Source organism: Corythoichthys intestinalis, chromosome 16, assembly GCF_030265065.1.
Source record: "Corythoichthys intestinalis isolate RoL2023-P3 chromosome 16, ASM3026506v1, whole genome shotgun sequence".
Taxonomy (NCBI): domain Eukaryota; kingdom Metazoa; phylum Chordata; class Actinopteri; order Syngnathiformes; family Syngnathidae; genus Corythoichthys; species Corythoichthys intestinalis.
Window position 1 is genome coordinate 29,774,503 of NC_080410.1, and position 25,731 is coordinate 29,800,233.

Below are 25,731 nucleotides of genomic sequence, written 5' to 3' on the forward strand. Positions count from 1 at the left end.
AGCCCCGCCCATAAGAAACATACGCGGTCCTGATTGGCGGTTAGGTTTCCTTCCTCGAAAAGCGGAAGTGAAACGTATTGACGGGTTCAAAAATGTTTCTTTGACAACACTGCCGAAAAGTAAATGGTTTATTGAAAATGCTTTCGTATATTGAGAGGATATGAACGACACAGAAGCAGAATCGTCCACTGTGACTCTCCGAGTTTTCACCTTTGAAGAAAGAAACAACAAGACGCACGAGTCGCTAACCGTGTCCATACCTGAGGTAAGGTTCACGGTGATCATGTCGAAGCCATAACACAAGGCATTGGACCTCCAATTCCAACTAGCTGTCAGGGGAACCCAAAGACTTCTGATCATTTTTACATTCGTTGCGTAAATATTAGAAGGCCCACATTGTCAACTTTTTTCGCGTTTTTCACATCTGATTTTAAAACTCAACATTTAACGTTGCAATTTGCCCATTAGCGGTTCTTGTTGTATACATCCCAAGAGGGTTGTGTTTGAACAAAATCGTTTTTTTTTTTTTTTTGGTCATATTTTGTTTAAACTGACAGTTTTGTAATTGATTATTATCCATGGCTTCCATTGACAGCAACAGATGCCCAATCCATTTGAACCATGTTGGGCAGCCCAATGACTGTCGATAGCAACCAATCAGTTTTAATTTGGAAAAAATAACCCTGGCTTATTCTTCTAATTTATGATTAATAAGTATTTGAAAAGTGACTCCGTGCGTGGGAAACTACCCATTCAAAGAGTGTAGGGACAGATGGCATGACTGAATAGTGTCACTCAATTTTGCTGTACATCTCTTGGATTTTACTCTTAACTTGCACTTTACAAAACAGGTTTATATTTTACTTTATCCATAGGCTTCATAATATATTGACATGACACGGGGCGCAGGGCCGATCCATAGGGGGCCAACTTTAAAAAACTTCGAATATTTTCAAAACCAAAGATGCTACCAACCTAAATCCAAATCAGGCACCTACCTTAGCGATATATGAGTCTCCTAGAGCAGCGGCATCAAAAAATTCTAAGTCGTTCCCTTATAAAATCCAGATTATTTTTTATATAAGTATAACATAACTTAAAATGCTATAACATTCTCAGATTTTACACAAGATACACACAAATCATCAAATACAGAGATAATCACCTATATTTTCATAATCAATAGCAATATTTAACATATCAAATAAGTTTTTTCCCAAAATAGCAACTTAATTTTTTTTCAACAGCTAATAAATCACTCATTTTTCAAATCAAAAACTTAATACTTGAGGAAAACATGCAGAATCAATTATAAATCATTTATAAATAGATTATTAATTAATTCTATACGCAATCACAACTTATTATAGAATAGAATAGCCCTTTATTGTCATTATACGGTTATATAGTTAGTTATATAGTTGCAGTGAATGAGGCTAGCTGCCGCCTGACATAAACAGCTTTTCTGGCGAAAATTATTGTGAATAAATGCTTCGATCCCCAAATTCTTGATAGATACGGACGTAAAACAGCCTCGATTCTTAGTTAAAAGCAAAAAAACGTGCAGTTCGCATTTATTTTACGTAAATATGTCGAAGTACAATGCTAGCCTGTTAGTGAATGCAGCTAGCAGCCGCCTTATGTAAACAGAGCTATTCTGGCAAAAATTCTTGTGAATAAATGCTTAAATCCCTGAATTCTTCATAGATATGGATGTAAAACAGTCTCGATTCTTGGTTAAAAGCAAAAAAAAATGTGCAAATAGCGTTTATTTTACGTAAATATGGCGAACTATGATGCCAATGCAGTAGCGGCTGATTTCTCCCATTGATTTTTTTCACAACGTTTAAAAATGCATGCATGGTACGAAAAATATAACAGTTACCTTGAATCCTCGAACGAATCACTCCTGAGACAATCCTTCCTGTTTGTATGCGGTACAGCTTTCGTATTTCTTCAAAAATCCAAGCTTGAATCCGGCTTGGACATGAGCGGTTGCTGTCTTCAAATGACTATTACTAAATGAAGCTCAGCCCCCAGTGGTAAGGTGTGACGCAAAGAATGATGAAGTGTCAGGTCAACAGAGTTTTGAAGTCTATGATCTTATTTGGTTGCTTACGTTTTAAGAAATCTAACAACTGGCTAATGTCTGCTTATTTTCTGTGTAACACTCACGTTCATCAATCCGTGGAAGTATTCGACTAAAAAAACGGAAAATAGGAATGTTCTGAGGACGTGTCACATAAAATGCGAATGTCGATGTGAGTGATGAAGTGCTGCTTGTCCTGCTTGTTTTCAGGTCCTGGATGCACATCATGGCATGCACGTGTGGCCTTGCGCAGTGGTGTTGGCTCAGTACATCTGGAGCAGAAGAACTCATGTGAAAGGCAAGAGGTGTCTGGAGGTGAGGCCGGCAAACGCGCATTGACAGGCGGGAACACCGTCAATTCGATGACACCTTCTGCTCCCGCAGCTGGGAGCGGGAGTGGCTCTTCCAGGCGTGCTTGCATCCCGCTGTGGTGCTGAGGTCATCCTGAGCGACGACGCCAATGCGCCGGCGTGCATGCGCAACTGCAGACGAAGCTGTGAGGCCAACGGTCTACACGACGTGCTGGTGGTTCCTCTTACCTGGGGAGAAATCTCCCCACATCTGCTCCGGCTTCCACATCTCGACCTTATTTTGGCGTCTGACGTTTTCTACGAGCCCGATGGTAGCCAGCAGGCACTTGCTAGTATTGATTTCTGCTCTGAAGGGAGTAGAAAGTTGTACTTCCTCCTAACCACACATTGCTTTTGTCTCCAGATTTTGAAGATATCCTGGTCACAGTTGCTTTTCTTCTGCGAAAAAACCCAGACGCGGAATGTTGGGTGACATACCAAGAACGAAGGTGAGGCTTTCCTCTTTTTGCCAGTTCTGGCGTCACTGTGTGGAGGATCATGAGTGACAAAATTAAATACATCATTCAATAGATAAACATGTCGTTAAGTTTGTAATTATTTTCGTATTTATTTCAACAATTATTTTTATATTTTTAGTTCATTATTTATCTATGTAATCATTTATTAATTTTAGTTCTTGTTAAGTTATTTCACTTTTTATTTCGATTGAGTTCTTTGTGCAGCATGAAATAATTGTATCTGTCAATTACCGGTAAGTAGATAAAAACTGAAATAAGTTTGTAATTAATCAGGCATGAAAATCTCTCACCTTTCGGCAAAATTCGCCGTTTTGAAGTCAAAAAGGGCGACTTGCGTGAATTGCATAGATCCGAGGAGAAATTCCTTTTGGGGGGTCGGGAGATTTTATTTAATTATTATTATTGTCATCATGTGATTAACTTAGTGTGTAAACTGAGCACTTCAGAAATCGGTCCTTTTAAAAAGTGACACTTGGACAGTCAGCAAATCCTTCTAGATGCTTCGCTGACGAGAACCAATCATCGGCCCAAACTGCGTTTCATTATTCCAATCGCGGTTAATGGGGACCAGAACCCACCGCAATAAGTGAAAACCGCGAAGTAGCGCCCCCCCCCCAAAATTTTTTTGCGTGTTCAATGTATTTATTCAGATTTTACATTGGAAAAAAAGATACATATATATGATGTTTTTTCACTTTTTTCCCCCCAAAGTATCATCTATAAATGTTTTTAAGCACTTCAAAATGTAAGAATAATGATGAGTTTTAAACATGTCACTGCCCCACCTAATTATTTTTAAACAAGAATAAAGTAGTAAGAAAATGCTTGGCTTTATTAAATGCTTCACACTGAGTCTCCTCAAACCCTCTCAGGCTGCTCACTTTGTTAAACGATGATTGACACATGTGCAAACTTTTTCTATGATTGAATTTTTCTTTTTTTTTTTTTTTTTTTTTTTTTTTTTTTTTTTTGATCAGAGGTTTTTTTTTTAATATATATATTTTGTAATATGTATTTTGTTTGAAGCAACTTATTTTTTGATTGAATAATAAAGACACAAATGTCCTAGCCAAAATGTGGCCCAAACGCAAACAACATTACTTCAGTGGAAAAAGTTGTTTCAATCAAAAAAAATAATTTTCAAATGCTTTTTTTTGCCTCAAATATATTTTTGCAATCAAAAACATTTTTTTTATTGAAGTGACTTTTTGGGGATTAAAAATATATATTTTGATTAAAGCAACTTTGTTTTTGATTGAAGCAACTTTGTTTTTTGAGTGAATAATAAAGACACAAATCTACCTCCTTCGTTATTGAGAGAGAAATTACGAAAGCTTTAAAAATAAAAGCCACCGGGAGTCTGATTTTTTTTTTTATTTTATTTTTTTTTATTAAAGATTTCTATTTCATTCTGAGGAAAGGAGATTGAGGGATAAAAAAAGGAGTTGGATGAGGCTGCTAAAGGCAGGGAATACCTCATCAGCTGGGTGAATAGCACACTTGGCAAGAATAAGTTTGCAAGGATAGTCGGGTATAAAATACAATTATAAACACAATTACAATGTTATTTTTATATAAGATTTTATGTCATTGCTTTATTAATTATTAGGTGCTAGAGTTGTTAAGTATGGATAATAATGAAATAATAGTTTTGAGAAAACTGTGCTGTTGGTGGCTCAGTGACCATCTGATGTGGTTTGTTCTAAAATGAACAACTTGAGAAAGGTTTTGATGCAGAGGTTGAAGGAAGAGGCAGACTGACTGAGTCACAGCCAGAAAGTGTTGATGACAGTGTTGATTTCTATTCACTGTTGCCCCCTCCCAATTAAAGTATGTCACAGTCGCAGCCAATTATTATCTAAAGCTGGTTAAAATTGAAGTTATGTTGTTTTAAGGTGTATTAAATACTTGTTCAGGTGCTCCTTTTGATCTATGAGCACCCGCTCTTCCACCGGTCTCTGCACGGCCCTGCTGAAACACTGTTGGTCGACAGAGCTCAATATTTTGTTGTTTGTACAGTGTCCCGGAACATATTTCCTCGGCACCCTTCTCACCTTTTTAACCCCTGACCCATTTTCATGCCTGAATTAATGTATAAATATTGAAAGAAAGATGTAAATAAATGTTAAATATAGAAATAAAAACTAAAATAACATTTGAAGTAAATCAATATTGAAATGGTAATTTCAATAAATATAGTTAAATATATAAATAAATACTACAATAATATTTAATCACACATTGAAGCATTGTTTGATGACATGCTTCTTTAATTGAATGTTGCAACTGATGACATATCCAAGCACAAACACGAGTTTATTCTGCAAATGTGTTTGCTTGTGTGGTAGTGGCGACTGGAGCATCGAGGCGCTGCTGCACAGATGGAAATTGGCCTGCGTGGACGTGGACCTGGAATCGTTTGACGCCAACAAATCGGAGTTGGCGGGCTCCAGTCTTCCCGGCAACCATGTCATTCAAATGATGATCATCACACTGGCGAAGGATACGTGAGAGCTCACATACTTTTCCTCGCCAGTTTGGCGTTCATCTGCGGAGCTTCGTTGAACTCTTGAGAAGCAAGCCAAATCCAAAAAGGACGACCAGTTCATGAACACTCAGGACTGTGGTTTCTTTATCTCACCCATTTTAAAGGACAGATTGATGGATGGAAATGTCAATAAAGGAAGACATTCACTCTGTGACACCTGATGTTTCTCTGATTTGTCTTCAGTGGCTCATGAGATGGAATTAAAATTCGTAAAAAGCCAGTGGTTGTGTTGTTTTTTGGAGCTAGGAACAGTATCAAGGCGGTCTGAGAAAGCACAATTTTCCTCAGTTGAATATATTATAGATTTATACAATATTTAACCCTTTACAAATCACTTATTTAACTCATTGGCTGCTATTGACAGTTATAAATCTCAAATCAATTTCGATTACATAAAAATGGGAGCTAATGTTCGCTGATTGCAAAGGTACCAACATAGACTTCATAATGGTATTGACGGGTCAGATTGGTCATGCACTGCGCCTCGCATTCAAGTAGGGGGCCGCCCACATCTAGAGGAGCTATTTACAAACACGCACGCAGCGATCTACCGCTGGATTTCTGCAAAAAAGCACAAAAGCTGTACCGCATACAAACGGGAAGAATTGCCTCAGGAGTGATTTGTTCAAGGATTCAAGGTAATTATTATATTTTTCGTACCATGCATCCATTTTGAAACATTGTGAAAAAAATCAATGGGAGAAATTGGCCGCTACTGCATTGGCATCATAGTTCGCAACATTTACGTAAAATAAATGCTGACTGCACGTTTTTTCTGCTTTTAACCAAAAATCGAGACTTTTACTTCCATACATACATAGGGCGGCCGCTAGCTACATTCACTAACAGACTAGCATTGTACTTCGACATATGCACGTAAAATTAATGCTAACTGCATGATTTTTTTTTATGGGGGGGGGGGTTTATAACCAAGAATTGGGACTGTTTTACGTCCATATATATAAATAATTTGGGGATTTAAGCATTTATTCACAAGAATTTTCAACGGAAAAAGCTCTGTTTACATATGGCGGGCGCTAATTTCCTTACTGACTAGCCTCATATGTTGCAATATTTACGTGAAATAAATGCTACCTGCACGTTTTTTTTTTTTTACGTTTTAACAAAGAATCGAGACTGTTTTACATCCATATCTTTAAAGAATTCAGGGATTTAAGCATTTAATTACACACATTTTCAGCGGAAAAAGCTCTTTGTCTGTGATTCCACTCGTTCAGCTTTAACGGTCTCGCCAACAATGCAGGCCCCCTATTTATCGGCTCCGCGCCCTGTTTCCCGTCAATACATTATGAGGTCTATGGTACCAAATACGACGGAAACGGATGTAAAATTTTACCTCGAAGAAAGTGAGAAAAAAAATATCCAAAATATACTTTATCATTATGAAGGCATTTAGCAAAATTTTGCTAATCCTAAATGACTTAAAACAGGAGAGGTTTAGCCTGATTTAAAGCAAGACTTGGTAAGTTTTCAGTTATGGTCGATTTTAGCGACACCGGTGGACAAAAGCGGTAGTGTTTTTCCTTATGGAATACTGCGTTTCCCATGATGACCAGCGCACACCTGCTGTGTCGTAAAATTATCAATCAATCAAAAATCAATCTCTTTCGCCTGCAGATGGATTAACCCTTTAACACCGAACGTGTCTCAGCGATGCGTTTACGCATATCATCTTTGAAGCTTCATCACGCTGTAATTACATCACCCACGTGCTGCTGGTTGGTCTCGTTTGAAAGTGCAGAAGTTGATGTCCACACCAGTTTTTATTTGAAGTCAATCGGCCAAGAAAAACGGGAGATAATGTCATTTGAGTTTTATATGGTAAATGGTAAATGGTGTTATACTTATATAGCATTGCACTCATAAATATGCATTAAAACGCTGCATGGACCATGTATCCATCTCCATATTTCCATCATTTCTTGTCCTTTTTCAAAAGCGAAAGCAGCACAAAAGACTACTTATCCCAAGAGTCGTTGTGATGTCAGGAAGGACGAACCGAATGTGATCATTTTTAATAAATTTCCGAGCGAGGCGCCAACTATTGAAAGGGAGGCATGCGAAGCAAGCAGCGGCCGGTGTCGTGCCGAAAAATGCACAACACCGGTTGGTTTGAGCGAGCGACTTTGAAACGTGCAGAATGAATCTAAAACTACATTTAGCACAAGCTAATGCATTATTTCATTAACTCAAGGAAGAAGATGAGTCATATTTGTCGTTGTTTTCCTCTGATGAATCGGCGTCTCTGCGAGTAGAAGTGACAGTAGAGCGCAAACGGCGAAAGAGTAGGCTGTGTGACGTGTGTGACGCAGCTCCATGACCTGTTCAAGAAGCTTTATTGAGTGCGCAAAAAAAAAAAAAAAACTTTATTGGGTCGCATGCCTGAAAAATTTGAATTGAACTACTTGTCAATATTTTTTAAAATACTTTTTTTTCAATGTTATATATTTTTTTCTTCACTATAATCTTTTCGATTTTTATGTAGGTGTGTGCGAGAAGCTTGATTGCATGTACGTATATACTTTTGATAAGGTGATGGGTACAACACCTAACTTCACAAAGAGATATCTTCCTAACCCTTTTTGTGTTAGATGATATATATAAATTTTTTTCTCACTATTTTGCACACTATATAGACTGTTTTGACCATAGTATGTGTAAAGGCCAAAAACGCCTTTGACCATACCTGCTGTTTGTGTTGAATTGTCAAACATACAACTATTCAATCTTATTTTTTCTATTGAATGTTTATCCTAACAAGTTGAATAAATATTATCAAGCTTCAAAACGGTTGGTCTAGCATGTTTGGTTGTCAATGGGACACCAACATTACAAATTTTGAAAAAAGATTTTGGGATTTTTTTGTCTTTTTGGGTCCAAAATGTGGATTATAATTGGTCAGTGAAGAAAACAACAGTTTAGACATGAAGTTCAAGGTGTCCTGAAAAAAGGGACCCAATTTGGCCATTGTAAACAATTTTTTCTTTGAAATATAAAGGCAACATCAAATGCATGCAAATTCGGCCAAAATAGGCTTAGGTGTTAAAGGGTTGAACAAAATTTCTCTATCCAGTGGCTGTGTGAAGGGTGAATAGTCATAATGTAATTAATCCAGTCGTGGCTAACCGTGTGGCTAGCCTACCCCAGCAGAACTCATCAGTGCTTACGCTTACGCCAGTATGTGAATGGTTATTCGTGTTGTATGTTTATTTGTTATATCCTGGTAGCCTCCCTATTTTTTCATCGTCAGACAAAACTTTTTGTCTCATTTGTTCCTCTGCCATCCATGCAGAATTCCCAAAGCGTTCGCATCGACTTCCGTCTTTCTAATGAATGGGGAAAGGGGGAAGTTACGTATGCTGTAAAGCAGTCAGCACATTTGTATTTTTAGTTTTTGTATGGCAGGGTTCCTGCCACCATCCTCAAAGTTAATTAGTGCCGATGAGAGCGATACAGACCCCTTCAAGGTATAAAAGAGGTGTCATTCAACTAGTTTTCAGTCAACATATTATCACAAATGTTATGAAAATATTTTATAAAGGTTCAAAACGTTACCTAGTTTTGCTTTAACAGAAGACGGTGAGAAAATGTGTTTTGTGTGTTTTTGAACAGTCTTCTTTCTATTATCAAAATTGATCAATTACGCTATAAAGGGTTAATTTAATGCAAAGGTCCTCAAATCCAAGGTCAAGTTAGGGTATTTTATGTATCTTTCCAGTTAGAGGCGCTCTTGAGCAATATAAAACGGAAGATATTAGACAAAGAAGACTGCCGATTTTTCTCCCACAATGCAACAGTGCAGTGATTCCAGCAGAAGCTAAGATGGCCGACCGGCGGCGCAGAAGGAGGCGCGCGTCCCAGGACAGCGACGACGACGATGACGAGTCCGCTTCGGGCTCGGAGAGCCCCAAATCAGGCTCCCAGACAAGCAAGAGCCGCGGGGCCAGGGAGCCCGAACCGCCCGAAACTGCTTTTGACCGGACCGAGGCTAAGGAGGAAGTGCAGTCCGAGTGTGTGAGTAGTTAGCTCGGGGCTAATGTTAGTTTGCCCGCCAGCTAGGCGGCTTCCCTGCGACGAATGTCGTCGCAATTAATCAAATGGAATTTCTTCCAATTCCAGCTTTAATTGAAAGTAGCCCCTGTCGTTTAGGATTTAATCACAAAATGTCAATCGTGTTAAATAAAGCATAAATCTGTTGGTGCGATCTTACTTTCGGGACTTCGTGGTCCTTCTGCGTGACGTCACACTTTGTTTACGGCCGCTTGCCGACTTACCTGCTTGATGTTTAGTCGTCATCTTGGGCGTAAAGGTTTGTTTGTGTCCTCTTTTCAGGAGAGTGAAGATGGCGTAGGAGAAGGTAAGCATCCCGAGGCGTCCTTTGCTTTGTGCTCCTGCAACACTTGACGCCTTTCACGTGTCCAGCCGTTCTCTCGGACTACGACAGTGCTGATCCGGAAGAAAACGCCTCCCGATCAGAGGTAAAGTAAATGCCGGAACGCCTTTGTGACCTCTTGTAAATGTTCACCTTGCTCTTCATCTTCCCATAGGGAGCGGAGGAGGAGGATGACGCCGACGGCTACAGTGACGACGAAACACCAGCGGCGGCTGCCGGCCGTTCGGAACATCCCGCCAATGCTCAACAAGTACAAGAGGATGACGAAGACGGGGATGAACCTCGTAAAGAGGGGAAGGAGTCTGAAGTGAAAGCCAAATCGGCGGGAGAGAGACAGAGCGGCGATGGGCAGGTTAGCCGTTCTTCAAATAAAGCAGTGAACTATTGGGGGGGGGGGGTCAAATTGCACAGAATTGAACCCTCACCATGATATCTGTTTGTTTACGATTATCGTTCTTACAGCTGAGCAGTGTTGTTAATAACGGCGTTACTTTTTTCAGTAGTGAGTAATCTAATTCATTTTCTCATCTTTGCAATATCCACAATACCCCTGTGTTTAGGGTAAAGAATTGGGCTAGGGCCAACTGTCCCAAAAACCCTTTGAACTTCACATTGTATGACCTATGTTTTTTTTTTTTGTAATTTAAAAAAAAAAAACATGAAAAGTAACACCAGTTACTTTGCCAAGTAACTAATTACTCTTACATTCAGGTAACTGAGTTACTAACTTAATTACTTTTTGGGAGAAGTAATTTGTAACTAATTTTTTAAAGTAAGATTAACAACACTGCAACTTAGGCTGCCACAATGAAGTTTTGAAAGTCGATAAATCGCTTACCGTATTTTTTGGACTATAAGTCGCACCAGAGTATAACTCCCACCAGCCCAAAAATGCGCAATGAAGAGGGGAAAAAAAACAAAACACACAAGTCGCACCGGAGTATAAGTCTCATTTTTGGGGGAAAATTTCCGTATTGGCCCGAATATAAGACGGCCCTGATTATAAGACGACCCCCTCTTTTTCAAGACTCAAGTTTGAAAAAAAGACTTTTTGAACACCAAAGTTTTATACAGAAAATAATTACAGTACATCTGAAACAAATGATTATAAAAACATATTTGAGAGAAAAAGCATGTTATTTTGCCTCATTCAAATCTTAATATCTGAACATATAAATATGTAAACCAATGTGCAATCACATTCGTAAATGAATGGCTTCTGGTTTTTGAAATGTTAATAAACCAATCTATTGTGATAAAACAACAAAATTGCAATAACTGCATAAGCCATCAAAGTGAGGTCTAACTGTAACTGTAGTCTTGAAACAAATCTGAATAAGGAAAAACATTGCATTAAAATAATGCAAACTGGTTAAAGTTGAGAGTAGCTGAGATCTGTCATGACAGAACATTACTCAAGTTCAGCGTTGGCTTCAATGATATCTGACGCCATCTAGCGTCATGAATGGGTATAATGTCTAGACCCCGAATATAAGAAGACTCCCACTTTTTCAGTCTTATTTCAATGCAAAAAAACACCGTCTTATATTCGGGCCAATACGGTACTTGATAAAATCCAACACATAAAACAGATATGTCATCTTGAAAGGCAATTTAAAATAAAAATACAATAGAGAACAACATGCTGAATAAGTGTACAGTATGATAAAGTTACATGATGCATGAACAAAGAAATGTGAAAGTGCCCAGTATGTTAATGAAACATAGCTATTAAGAGTTATTCAGATAACTATAACAAAATAAACATGCTAAAAAGTTTACCAAACCATCAGTGTCACTCCAAAACAACATATGAAACGATATAATAATGTGTTAATAATTTCACATTTAGGTCGCACCCCCAGCCAAACTATGAAAAAAAAAACCTGCAACTTATAGTCCAAAAAATACGGTACATTGTTGACCGTGGCCCCAGAAGTGTCCAAATTCTCTATTTTAAGCCTCTTCTTAATATATTTTGTCTGTCGTTTTTTAAACATTTCAGAATTAAATACTTAAGTATTTTTTAATTGTTTAAAAATATTTCTAAATATATTTCAGATTTTAAAAAAGGAAATAACAGTAGATATTTGCTTCCTATAATTTTTTTCAATTTTTTAAAATAAATGAAACCTATTCACAAATGTAAAAAAATATATAGTAAATATCTCTCAAAAATATTTTGAATAAAAAAATAGAAACTCTTTTTATATATATATATATATATATATATATATATAATTTTTTTTTTTTTTTTTTTTTTTTTTTTTTTTTTTTAGTGAAATCGAGGAAACCTACAGTAAATATCATCTGATTTCTTTGGTCCTTGCTGAAAGTGGACTGATTATCTTTGCAATGAGTCAAAATGAAATGCAGTTATGAATACTTGCATCTCTTGTGATTTTGCAAGTTCACCCACTAAGAAAATAGGTAGAAGTCTGGAATTTCAATCATTGATGCGTTTCCACTCAGAGACATAATCTAATCTCAAGAACACCATCCACACTGTGAAGTATGGTGGTGGAAACCTAATGCTTTGGGGCTGCTTATCGGCAAAAGGGACAGGACGACTGTACTGTCTAAAGCAGAGGATGAATGGTGAAATGTATCGTCAGATTTTGAGCCACAACGTCCTTTTCTCAGTCAGAGACTTGAAGATGAGTCGTGGCTAGATCTTCCAACATGACAATGATCCGAAGCACACAGCCAAACTGACCAAGGCTGCGTAAAAAGCATATCAAGGTTCTGGAGTGGCTTAGCCAGTCTCCAGACCTCAATCCAATAGAAAATCTTTGGATGGAGCTGAAGCTTATTGTTTCTCAACGACAGCCCCAAAACCTGACAGATCTAGAGAAGATTTGTGTGAAGGAATGTGCCAAAATCCCTGTTTCCGTATGTGAAAACCTGGTGAAGAAATACAGAAAGCGTCTGACGTCTGTAATTGCAAACAAAGGCTTCTGCACTAAATATTAGCACTTATTTTTTCAGATGTACACATATTTATGAACCCCAGTAAGTTACAAATAAACTATTTTTTTAAAAAATCATATAATGTGAGTTCTGGATTTTGTTATTTTTTTTTAGATTATCCCAATCCAAGTGGAAATGCATCTGTGATTGAAATTTCAGACCTCTAGCTATTTTCTAAGCGGGTGAACTTGCAAATACTTCTGCTCCTTACTTTATGTGCCAAATTTGGAAAAATCTAGCATTTACATTAATATTTATTAGTGATGCACGATAATAAATTTTTCAACCGATATCGAGAACTGATAATTTCCTGCCCCTTCCACCCGATAACCGATAATGTCACGCCGATAAATCTATTCAAATATGTATGTAAAATGTTAAAGTATACAAAGATCAAACGTTACTGTGCAAAAATGTAATTTAGTGCTATTTTTTTCCACATCAAATGTGAACAAGTAGTTAATTCCAACATCTAAACAATGGCAATGACATTATGTAATGGTAAGCTTTTGGCAACAATTACTTAGAGAGTAAACACCCAAGTTGCACAAAAATGCCTTTAAAAGTAAGCCATTCCTAACATATATCACATTACTACACTGCAAAAACACTTCCTTAAAACTAGCAGAATTGGACAAAACTGTTGATTGCGCACATTTGGAGGCTAAATCAAGTATATAATTATCGGATTGCATTATCGGTTGAATTTCGTTTTATCTGGATTATCTGTGTGACGTCATAATTGCCATTATCGGCCGATAATTATCGGTGACCGATATTATCGTGCATCTCTAATATTTATTGTCCAACTTTTGTCCTTTTTGATTCCAACGCCTATTTACAGCTAAAATGTAAAGCCCAGTGCTAGATAAAAGTAAATGCTATGATTCATATGTAAACCGATTAGTACCAACCTAACAATGGACCGTCCGTGATCCGCAGGAATCCACGGTGGACCCCGAAAGCAAGACGGGAGGACAGTCCGGGCAGCGGCTAGATGACGACGAGGACCGCAAGAACCCGGCTTACATCCCTCGCAAGGGTCTCTTCTTCGAGCATGACGTCAGAGGCCACGCCCAGGAGGACGAGAGGTAACGTTGATCGGGTGGCCGCTCCTCCCACAGGGAAACGACCGGTCGCTCACTGCTGCGTGCCGCTCAGGCCCAAAGGCAGAAACAGGAAGCTGTGGAAAGACGAAGGGCGCTGGGAGCACGACAAATTCCGTGAGGAGGAGCAAGCACCCAAAAGCCGCGAGGAGATCATCTCCGTGTACGGCTACGACATCCGTAACGGCGAGCGTGGCCAGCGACGACCTCGGTGAGCATAGTCCTTCTGTTTTGCATTTCCCGATGCCACTTTAGTTTGATATTTTTAAACAGTTTTCTTTATGGAATTTATTGACTCTTGCAGGGAAAACTCAGCATGCAATGAAAATATTTTGAACTCGCAATAATGGTTTTGGTATGAGGGCCAGATGTGACGAGATCAAAGCGCAAGACAACAGTCAATGATTAAATAGAATGTATTATTTAATTATTTATTTGCGTTCAGATGTTTATATGAAGAATTTTGTTTTTATTAGTTTTTATTCTTACCTATTATATATCAGGTTTTCAAATGAATTTTTTGTATGATTTACTTGTTTTAACATTAATTTTAATTAGTTATTAATATTTTCAGTTTATTTCCATTTTGAATTGCTTCACATGTTGTTTCAACATTTATTTAAAATATTATGTAATTCAACATTTATTGAAGTCTTTAGTTTCAATTCATTGATTTCAACATTTATTTCCGTGTCTGTTTCAGGTTTGAGTCAATTTAGTTTTATTGTTTTACTTTTTATTTCACCGTTAATTTGTTCAGATTTTGTATTTAAGGTTTATTTATTTGAAATTATAATTTAGGTTTTTCTATTTATTTCAAAATTTGATGATAGAATTTAAATTTGTTTGTCACTAATGGACGTATAATCCATTTGAACCAGGGGGGACTGGGAGTGTCCCCTCAGAGTTCCTGGTTTAAATGGAATGTACGTCTTTTGCCGTCAGTGGCAGCCAATGAGTTCAGCATTTTCCCCAAACACTTCACGTTTTCCGATTCCATCTGGTGCTTTTTAGTTCAATGAAGCACCGTCACATTTGGCGGAGGATGAAAACTTGGATTTGATTGGAATCGGTTTGCCTAATTCAAGATGAAATGTGAAGGTTTTCTTGCATTCTGTAATAAGTTGTGTAATGTTGTGACATTCATTTGTGTGCAGGCCTGGCGTGTCCCCCAACAGAGAGCAGCAGCGATGGCGGGAAGGGGCAGAGCGAACGCCGCGCTCCTGGCAGAGCAGTCGAGGTGGAAGGGGTGGCGGGACACCCCGAGGCGGCCCCCCTCATCATGCGTCTCCTGCTTCCATCCCACAATCGTATGGCCAGCGGGGCGGAGGCGCCTCCCGCAGCCGAGGCCCCCGCCTTCCCGCCCGACACGTGCCAGAATCGCACGTTCATCAGCTTCATCCGAGGGAACGAGCGCTTCCCAAAGGCTCACCCGAGCCGGCGGCCGATGAGGGGAGAGCCATCGAAGACCCTCCGCCGGGCAAAATCGGTGACGAGGAGCGCGCCCAGAGTAGCTCCGGGCCATCCCTTGAGCAAGCGACATCGCCGGAGCAGCGAGGGGGCGCCTCTTCCACCCGCGTACAGCACGCGTCGGCATCCCCCCGGGAAGCCTCGCCTCCTGCCGAACGACCAATAGAGCGCAAGTCCTACTCGCTGGCCCGGAGGAGTCGCTCGCGGCCATCCGAGCCGGGCGGCAAGCGGACCGTGTCGGTGGAGGAGGCGGCGGCCCCCGAAGATTCGGGGATGGGTGGGGGCGCGGAGGAGTTGGACCGGGACGTAGCTCGGCTGAGTCTTGTGTCCGGGCGGACTTGGAACCAGAGCCCAGCCTCGTACGTGCACCCGGAGATGAGAGGTAAGACTTGCACATTATTCAAAATGGGATCATTTGATGACGGAGTGCCAAAATTTTCTATTATATTGAAATACAGTATATAAAAGCATTCTTAAATCTATACAAAAATTTGGCACTCCTGGTCCTTAAAGGAACCTGTGTTTTAAATTACCTGTTAACTCTTTAATCCTTAAAGTGCCTGTGACACGAAAAAGCATGTTTATTTCATAATACACGCGGTATTTTATGCTCCTGAATGATATGGACCGCTTGGATGTGTGTGGAAGCGATCGCTATATTTATTTAGTTTTTTGAATCCCGCGCCAGGAAAATGAGTGACTTCCGGCTTCGGTCTTGCACTGAGGAGGAGGGCGCTGTGACGTGTACGGTAGAAGACGTCCTCTTCACGCTACAGTGTACTGTTGTGTATGAGGACGAAAGATTCAGCGGATTTTGCGGATTAATACGTTTATTTTTCGCATCACGCCAGCCAAACGGCTGCGGAAAAATCATTCTGTATGAGGGAGAGGCGTATGCGCCTTTTTGGAGTTTCAAAAGGTTCCCATTCACCGTGGATATTTACTGTGGGACCATTGGACTTACGATGAAGTGAGGAAACATCTTGTTTTGTATTATGTCAAATACGAATACAGCGATTACAAAGTAAACACTACAAACTTCCTTTAAATGAAGGACTACTTACGTTTGATCATTGATAGGCATGTAAAAAGCTCTCCTAATGCATTAGCAGCAGCACGTTAGCTGCGTTAGCTCCAGCCACCCTCCTCCGGGGAACGAACTGTAAATTGAACTCCGCCGGGTGGTTTGCCGATCCGCTAAGACATTCGACAACCGGGTCGTCATGTCAAATAATCCAGGATAGCTATGTGTGATTTTCCGCTTTGAAGACTTTGAAACATCACTCTGTTCGGGTTAGCATGTCGGCTAGCTGTCACGCCTTCTGGTTTGTTTACATTCTCCGAAGCCGGGGAAGGGAAATGACATATGTCCGATTTAGGTGTCATAAAATATTGTTCGGGAGGTGCGACAGTAAAGGTGAAGTCGACAGTTTTGACCATTATGGAGTAATTTTGCCATGTCGTCCTGAATAAATGCATTTTTATTATTTCATATTCCATTCAGCACAAGACTGTTATTTGTCATGACGATGCCATTTATTTAGCAATTGGGGAAAATAATAATAATAATAATAACAATACATTTTATTTATAGCGCGCTTTTACCGGTGCTCAAAGGCGCTTTACAGTTGAGGAAGAAAATAAATAAAGCTCACACAATGTGGGCAGTAGACAATAGAGAAAGAATTACAAATTAAAAGCTAGTTTAAAAAGATGAGTTTTTAACAATTTTTTGAATGTGGAAATATTAGAACAGGTGCGGATGGTTTTAGGGAGTGCATTCCAAAGTGAGGGGGCAGCAACGGAGAAGGCTCTGTCCCCCCAAGTACGGTGTGTTATTTGTGGGGGCAGTGCGAAAATGTTTCCATTAGATGAGCGGAGGTGACGGGAGGGGGTGTGGGGACAGAGAAGGGCCGTGAGGTAAGGAGGAGCCAAGTTATTGAGTGCTTTGTATGTCAGAAGGATGATTTTGAAATGTATCCTGTGTGAGATGGGAAGCCAGTGCAGTTTGTGAAGGACGGGGGTAATGTGATTCCTGTAGGGGGTACGGGTGAGAAGGCGTGCAGCGGAGTTCTGGATATATTGTAGTTTTTTGAGGAGTTTGGCTGGAGATCCAAAAAGAATGCTGTTACAATAATCGAGTCTGGAGGTGACGAATGCATGTATGAGGGTTTCTGCAGCAGAGTAGGTGAGGGAGGGGCGGAGACGGGCTATGTTCTTGAGGTGGAAGAAGGTAGTTCTGGTTATGTGGTTGATGTGCTGGTCGAATCTTAGTTTATTGTCGAAAATGATACCTAGGTTGCGGGAGTGTGTTGAGAGAGGGAGGGTGCAGTTGTCGATGGTGAGGGTGAATTGACTGTTATTTATGTGAGCTGTAGGGTCTATGATGATTATGTCCGATTTGTTGCTGTTAAGTTGAAGATAGTTAAGTTGCATCCAGGATTTGATTTCGCTGAGGCATTTGTGAAGTGTAGATTTGGTGCTGTGTGAGATGGTTTTAGTGGAGATGTATATTTGTATGTCATCGGCGTAGCAGTGGAATTGCAGTCCAAATTTTCGGATGATCTGACCAAGGGGGAGGATGTAAAGAATGAAGAGGAGGGGGCCAAGAACTGAACCTTGGGGGACACCTTGTGCTATGGAAATAGCAGGGGACGTGCAGTTGTTAATGCTGATGAATTGTTGTCGGCCGGTGAGGTAGGAGTGGAACCAGGAAAGTGCAGTGCCAGTGATGTGTAGAGACTCTAGTCGGGAGAGCAGAATGGTGTGGTTGATTGTGTCAAAAGCAGCAGTGAGGTCCAGGAGGATGAGGATGGTGAGTTGTCCGGAGTCCGCGGAGAGTAGGATGTCGTTGGTTACTTTGAGAAGTGCTGTTTCTGTGCTGTGTTGTGAGCGGAAGCCAGATTGGAGAAGTTCAAATAGCTTATTGTCGGTAAGGTGGGTTCGGAGTTGTGACGCAACTGCCCTTTCCAGAATTTTTGATAGAAAAGGCAGATTTGAAATGGGTCGGTAGTTGGTCGGGATATCGGGGTCTAGACCAGTTTTCTTTATGATCGGCGTGATGGCAGCCAGTTTGAGAAGTTGGGGGACAGAGCCAGAGCGGCGGGAGGTGTTAATGATATCAGTGATAAGTGAGGAGATGACGAGGAGACAGTCTTTTATTAGAGCAGAGGGAATGGGATCTAGGGTGCAGGTGGCAGTTTTCATTCCAGACATAATGGTTTCAAGTTGAGTGGATGTTATTGGAGAAAGCTCAGTGAGTTCCTGGATAGTTGTGGGCGTAGAGGCAGATGGCGGGGAAGGGGAAGGTGGAGCAGTAAACTGGATCCTGGAGGTGTTTAGGTTACTGTAAATGTTGTCTATTTTTGTTTGGAAAGATGAGAGAAATAATAAACACTTTTCAGGAGTGAATGAAGTAGAATACTTCAAATACTTGGATAAAAAGAGTATCCTGTAAAAATATTGAAGTAAAGAGACAGAAACAATGACATTTTGCCGCTCTCTTCGTCGCGTTTTCCTCGTTGTGAATAGTTCCCCCTCAACGGGCTGACTGGTCCTTCTGAAGCCATTTATATAGCTATTGGGGAAAAATACTTGGGTAAAAAGAATATCCTGTAAAAATATTGGAGTAGAGAGACTGAAACAATGACATTTTGCGGCTTTCTTCGTCGCGTTTTCCTCGTTCTGAATAATTTCCCCTCAATGGGCTGAATAGTAAAATCGATGAGCCAAGTCTACCGCTGACGTCATCCACCTGTTGGGGACGCTAAAGCCCTATAATGGTAGGCGTGGCTAACCGGCAGATTAAAAGACTAATTTCTTGTCATCTGTGCTTTGCTAAATTGTTGTATATAGTCGAATCGTCTCAAAATATGTTTCTAATTCAAATAATAATGACATTTTAGACTTTTTTTCTCGTGTCATGCTCTTTAAAGTTCCCTGTTTTTGTAAAAGGACCCTAATAACAACAGCACATTCAGAGCCACCAGTTTATTGCCGCATTCCTGACAGAGGAGTTAAACAGTATGCTGGGTCAGAGAGCTACTCTTGTCCTGACCCTACACAAGCTCGGTGTAGACTGACCAAGACTATCTGATTTACAAGCCATATTATAAAAGTTAGAAAACTGAGGATATGCTTCTTGTGATTGGTTGAATGCCCATGAAATTCCTAGCCATTATTGCCAGATAGGGGAGAATGTTGTTCTAGACATCTGCTGTCTGCTTGGCCCGATTGCTGGACATCCTTGCGCTGTCCTCAGGCCTTTGCTCTCCTCTTCTCGGGGCTCCCCAAAGCGAATGTCCTCGTTATGGCATGTTTTCTTTTGCGGCCTTTTCGCTCTTCTGGTATTCATCACGGGTCCGAATTGATATGTTATTGAAAGGGCCCCACTGCTTAAACAGCATCAACTTTCTTGTAGCAAATACATTTTAGTGTTTGATTCTTCTTAATGTAAAGTAATAAAATGGTTATTAAATGATATTTCCATCATTATGGACGGCCCATTTTTGCAAAGCAGCTCACCTACAAGTTAACTGTTCTCCTTAGGCCTGAGTGGCGGCTTGCACGTTGCCAGCGCTCCTCCGCCGTCCTTCTCCGGCTTGGATGAGATGTCGAGCGGCGCCAACCGTGCCAAGCGCTACTCGTCCCAGCGGCAAAGAGGAGTGGCCGAGGCGGCTCCACCCCTGCACGTGGGCGTCATGGAGGGACACTTCTATGAGCCCAGTTAGGATTGCTCTTTTTTTTTTTTTTTCCTTCTTTTGTCGGCTTTTGACATGTGGCTGATGAATGTTTGGGCCTTTGCCAGTGACATACCCGGGACCCATCTACACGCACAGCGACGCCTCGGCCCCCATCGCGCCCCAAGGCATGCTGGTCCAGCCTGAGATGCACATCCCCCATCCGGGTCAGTCTCCATTAAAGCTGCTTTAGTTGATTATTTTGATAGTCAATAAATTGTTGACCTCAAAATTGATTTCCAAGCATGTGATCGGATCGAGGACATCAGTAATATATATCATCAGTAATTATATTATATAAAATGTAAAGGGGGAAAAAAAGGTGGAAAATGTACTTATTAAAAAAAAAATTTGCTAAGAAGGGGCTCAAAAAGGATTTGGGCAATTCTAAGTCAGCATATTTGTCAAATAGATGCTGACATAGTGGATTAATTTGCCTTGGTCTCCAGCCAAAATTGTCCTATTATCAGTTGTTGATTTTTTTAATTGTTTTTTTTATGGGCGTGGCCTCCACAGGTCTTCATGCCCACCAGTCGGGAGGCCCAATTGCTAACCCCGCTCTCTACGGAGGCCCGCCTGTGTCTCTGTCGCCAGGGCAACCGCAGCAACTCCTGCCATCGCCTTTCTACCCGCCGCCAGGGGTCATGACCTTCCCTTACCCCACTATGTACCCCAGTCCACAGGTAAGCCCATGAGGATCGGGGGCCAAAATGTTAAAGGGTATGTCTTGCCCTGGGAAAATGTTAATATTCCATCATTTATCCATAAACGCATGCCTTTTGTATTCATATCATGCCACTTCGTGTAATTACACACAAGAAAATGAGAGAAATTTGGCTCGATTGTCAAGCTAAAACGACCGGCACCCGATCTGGCAGATTGTGTGTGTGACGTCATGACAAGTGAAGAGAGTGCCACCGGCCACTAGGGGGGCAGCGCCTGTCTGCATCAATATAATTCCTTCTAGTGAGGGGAGAATTAGGGGTGTTTTGAGCTGTTTATGCTGATGCATTGTGTTCGTCCTGCACATATTCCAGGTTCCCTCATGAAGAAACACCCCTCGTTGGTAATAAAAAAATTCAGAATTGACAGTGAGGGGTGTTTCTTCACCCCTCACTGTGAAGAAAAAGGCTCAGTGCTTTAATACTGAATGGCGGCGATGATGGCAGACAATTTCGTTTCTAGTTTCAGCGACGAATCCGACGTAGAAGGACGTAACGAATGTTCATCTAATGGTGACGAGGAGAGTTACGAAGCTTTAATCGGTGTTTTAGGTTACCAATTTGAGCCCAAACGAACGCCAATGCAGCGTAATGAAACGGTCATTGAGGGGAGCAATGACACTGATGAAACATTGGCAGCAGATCGTGTGGGAAACACCAATGATTTGTTTTGCATTTCTTTTTGTGAAGCTGATACACCGTGACTGCAAAATAAAGGAATGCTTAGAACAATTATCATTTATTGCGCTATCATAGCTTTTCGCTCTGCCAACAGACACAAATATGAATGGGATCAGAGGATTTGTTCTATATATTTTACGAACGATAATTTATACATGTGTCCAGTCCTGTATCCAATGCGTGACATTTTTTTATTATAAAAGAGTACTCACTCTGGCCATTTCGAGCTTGGCTGCTCCCCTCCTTTGCTTAGCCTTAGCCTCCTTTGCCACTCATCGTCCTCTTTCTTGATATCTCGGGACATTTAGGTAGCTGCGCGTGTATGGTCGGCACCGCATCTCCTTTGAGCAGCAATCTTTTAGCAAAATCCGATTTCACTTGTCCATAGTTCGAGAAGCTTTCAGGTGGAAAATGCGCACCACAGAAAAGCGTGCCGGAGGCTGTGTCTAGAAAATTAGCCCTCCTTGCACGGACGAACTTTACCCATTGTCTGCGTAGTCCAGCTTTTTTTTTCGCGTTCGGGAACTCATGGATACTATATTCCGATAAATATTTGTACACCACATAGCACAGCAGTTTTGAACCATTTTTGTGATGTTTTTGTCAAACAAACCCCAACGCTAATCTCTCGTCGTTAAAAAACAATGGCACCTGGCTCCGCCTCGACTGTCAATCACTTGTCGTGACGTCCCCGCCCCATTCGGCTGTTTCCGGAACACTTTCGGGAATGTTTGTCATTTTCAATCTATTTTCGATAATTGCTCATTAATGTGATTGATTTTTTTTTGTTAACTTTATCAATATTTGTTATCTTGGCACATAACGGTTCTATTGATGTCTTACACCCCCTTTGCCGCTACATACCCTTTAAGATGATGACGTCCTTTTCTACATTTAGGGCCAATCACAGGTGACGTACGGGGGCGTGACCTATTACGACACAGTGCAGCAGCAGGCGCAGCCCAAACCTTCGCCGCCCCGCCGCACATCTCAACCAGTTACCGTCAAGCCGCCCCCTCCGGAAGTGCCCTTTGCCTCAGAGTGATTACACTTCCTTCCGCAGGTGAGCTAGTATGGCTAGTAGAACCCGCTAGATGTAATGTTTTTTTTTTTTTTTTTTTTTTTTTTTTTTTTGGAGTGGGACATTTTCCAACAATTTACTAATAAACCCTCGCCTCAGAAACTTTCACTTTATGGCTTGTGATTTTTGGCCCAAGTGTTAGTTTCAATGGGGTACTAGAAGCGCCAAAATTAAATGGATACATAAATTAGTCATTTAAAATTTTTATTTCAGTATTTTAATTTTTTTTTTTATATATATATACAGTGGTACCACTACATCACACAGATTAAAAATTTGTCAGATTTATCTAAAACCACACAAACATTTAATAGGTTGTCATATTTTAATGAGGATAGCATTCAAACAAAGACAGAAGGGGGGGAAATTAAACTAAACCCTCTGCCTAATTAGACTTAAAGAGCAATTGAAACCAATTTTTACCAAACTTTTTAAGTCAGGTGTGTACCCAATCACTGATGAGTGGTTTAAAGCTGCCCTGCCCACTATAAAACACACTGGTAAGAAATGTCTTGATGAGAGGCATTGTGTGATGTGCATCATGGCTTGGTCAAAAGACATGTCTAAAGACCTGCGATCAAGGATTCTTGATTTGTATAAAGCTTGGAAAGGATACAGAACTATCTCTAAAAGTCTGGATGTTCATCAATCGGCAGTCAGAGAAGTTGTCTACGAATGGAGAGAGTTTGGCACTGTTGCTTCTCTCCAAAGGAGTGGCCGTCCACCAAAGATGACGCCGAGAGTTCAGTGCAGAATACTCAACAAAGAACCTCAGAGTGTCTGCCAAAAAGAGACTTCCAGAAATCACTGGCACAGTCCAATATCTGTGCACACATTATCTATATGTAAAACTATGGCCAATAATGGTGTTCATGGGAGGACTCCACGGAGGAAGCCACTGCTATCTTAAAAAACAACAACAAAAACATAGTTGCTCGTTTTAATGTTCGCAGAAATGCACTTGGACACTCCAAGTTTTGGCAAAATATTTTGTGGACTGATGAGACCAAAGTTGAATTGTTTGGGAGTAACACACAATGTCATGTGTGGAGGAAAAATGAAACAGCCCAACACCTCATCCCCACCGTGAGCATGGTGGCGGGAGCATCATATTTTGGGGCTGTTTACTGCCTCAGAGTCTGGACAACTTGCAATCATTGATGGAAAAATGAATTCAGAAGTTCATCAGGATGTTTTGCAGGAAAACCTGAGGCCGTCTGTCAGACAGTTGAAGCTAAAAAGAGGATGGATGCTGCAACAAGACAATGATCCAAAGCACAGAAGTAAATCAACTTCAGAATGGTTTCAGAAGAAAAATACTCATTCTGGAGTGGCCAAGTCAAAGTCCAGACTTGAACCCCATTGAGATGCTGTGGCGTGGCATGACCTAAAGACAGCGATTCATGCCAGACATCCCAGTAATCTGACTGATCTACATCTGTTTTGTAGAGAAGAATGAGCCAAGATTAGTTCCAATCAATGGGCCAGCATTATCTGCAGCTACAGGAAGTGTCTGAAGTTATTGCCGCCAAAGCGGGGGCCACAAAATATTGTGATGGTTCATTTATATTTTTCCCCCTTCCATCATTGTTTGCATACTATCCTCATTAAAATATGAAAACCTATAAATGTTTGGGTGATTTTAGTAAAAGCAGTTTTTTCATCTGTGTAATTTTGACAAAGATCAGCTCACATTTGATGTTTTTATGCAGAAATATGAGAAATACCAAAAGGTTTAGATACTTTTTCATACCACTGTAAATAAAATCTAGTCAACTATTTCAGTGCTATTCACGACAACAGAGCTCTAATCATGTGGCTTTCCATTTGTTGATTCAGACTTTAAATCACACTTTGACATGGTCATCGGAGGAAATCGAACCCAGAACCTCTGGGTTGAAGAACGAATACCATACTCCACCATGGCACCCTACAAGTGCCATAGATGATGAGAGATGTTCAATAATGTGCTCTTTTCATCCATTTGCCGTTAATTTTAATTGGTTGATCGCTTGTAGACATCCAATCATTTAAACTGGGAGATTGGCAGTAGGGCTTAACGATATTGGGAAAAAAACTTGCATTGTGACATTTTATGAGTTTGTGATACATTGGGATATATATTGCAATATTAAAACTAGAAAAATATTCACCAGATAACTTGAATAGTTCTGGGAAGACCGTATTCCGTTTAATTTAAGCTAATGTTGTACATCTGCGAATTATGAAGATTGCTGTATATAAAAGGGATCTAGGGGGCATGTCTCTGCACACTTGCTTCGTTTATGAAACAAAACAAGCGTTTAGGTGTTCAAAAAATAATAATAAAAAAAAAAACCGTCACATCCCACATGCTGCGATGTGACTATTGCAAGGGCGCACATCGCGATGGTGATGTTCAAACTTTATTTTGTGGAGGTACTACACATTTGAGTGCAATAGCTTTTTGTTAGTAAACCATTGTTTGATGTCGAATGCTCGGTTTTGTCAGGTTGCTGCGAGGTGCTCGGGTCTTGACGCGCGGGCGACGTCCATCTGGAGGAGCATGTCACGTGACCCTCTGCCGGATTCCCCCTCGGGTCGCGGTGACAGCGCTACTTTCCGCCTGTTCGGTCACATGACCGCGGCCGCCAGATGGCAGAGTTCACCCTACTCGGCCCGCCCATGTTCAGGGCAAAAAAAAAGTTGAGAGAATATAGTTTGAAGGTTCCCGTCCGATCCCGAGAGGTAGGATGGAAAAGGTCCACTTTTGTTCTTTGTTTTTTGCTTGTTGGTCAAAGAAAAGTTGAGAAACTTATAGTCGGAGATGTTGCTACTGTAATTCTGCATTGTTTTTTTTTCCTTATTTCATTTCTAGAATATTTTTCTATGTTTGCTGTATTTTCTGCTCTTCAAGCAGTTACATGTGACCCCAATAAACACTTTTCAACTGTTCTTCCTTCTCATTTCATGCGAATCGCAACAGAAAATACATCAAAAGCTACTATTTCCAGGAAGTCGGCAAAGTAGCTGTAAGACATTTTTAAATGCCAGTACAGTACTATTTTTACCAATCAAACGCATTAATTTCAGATATGCATAT

The 25,731-nt window shown here is 40.6% G+C and overlaps 2 protein-coding genes across 2 annotated transcripts; both read left to right on the forward strand.

Annotated features, from left to right (window-relative positions):
- The first annotated feature begins 38 nt into the window (after positions 1–38).
- On the forward strand, positions 39–5,680 carry mettl23 (methyltransferase 23, arginine). The gene is made up of 5 exons (XM_057817797.1): positions 39–265; positions 2,300–2,404; positions 2,474–2,711; positions 2,804–2,888; positions 5,267–5,680. The coding sequence occupies exons 1-5, from the start codon at positions 161–163 to the stop codon at positions 5,427–5,429; spliced, it is 696 nt and encodes a 231-aa protein (XP_057673780.1). The 5' UTR covers positions 39–160; the 3' UTR covers positions 5,430–5,680.
- Positions 5,681–9,273: 3,593 nt separating this feature from the next.
- casc3 (casc3 exon junction complex subunit) lies at positions 9,274–25,583 on the forward strand. The gene is made up of 12 exons (XM_057817796.1): positions 9,274–9,501; positions 9,820–9,844; positions 9,910–9,965; positions 10,035–10,232; positions 13,793–13,941; positions 14,012–14,167; positions 15,114–15,808; positions 19,975–20,151; positions 20,234–20,332; positions 20,682–20,848; positions 22,467–22,631; positions 25,141–25,583. Exons 1-11 carry the CDS (start codon positions 9,310–9,312, stop codon positions 22,611–22,613), a joined length of 2,061 nt encoding a protein of 686 aa, XP_057673779.1. The 5' UTR covers positions 9,274–9,309; the 3' UTR covers positions 22,614–22,631; positions 25,141–25,583.
- The last annotated feature ends 148 nt before the right edge of the window (positions 25,584–25,731 follow it).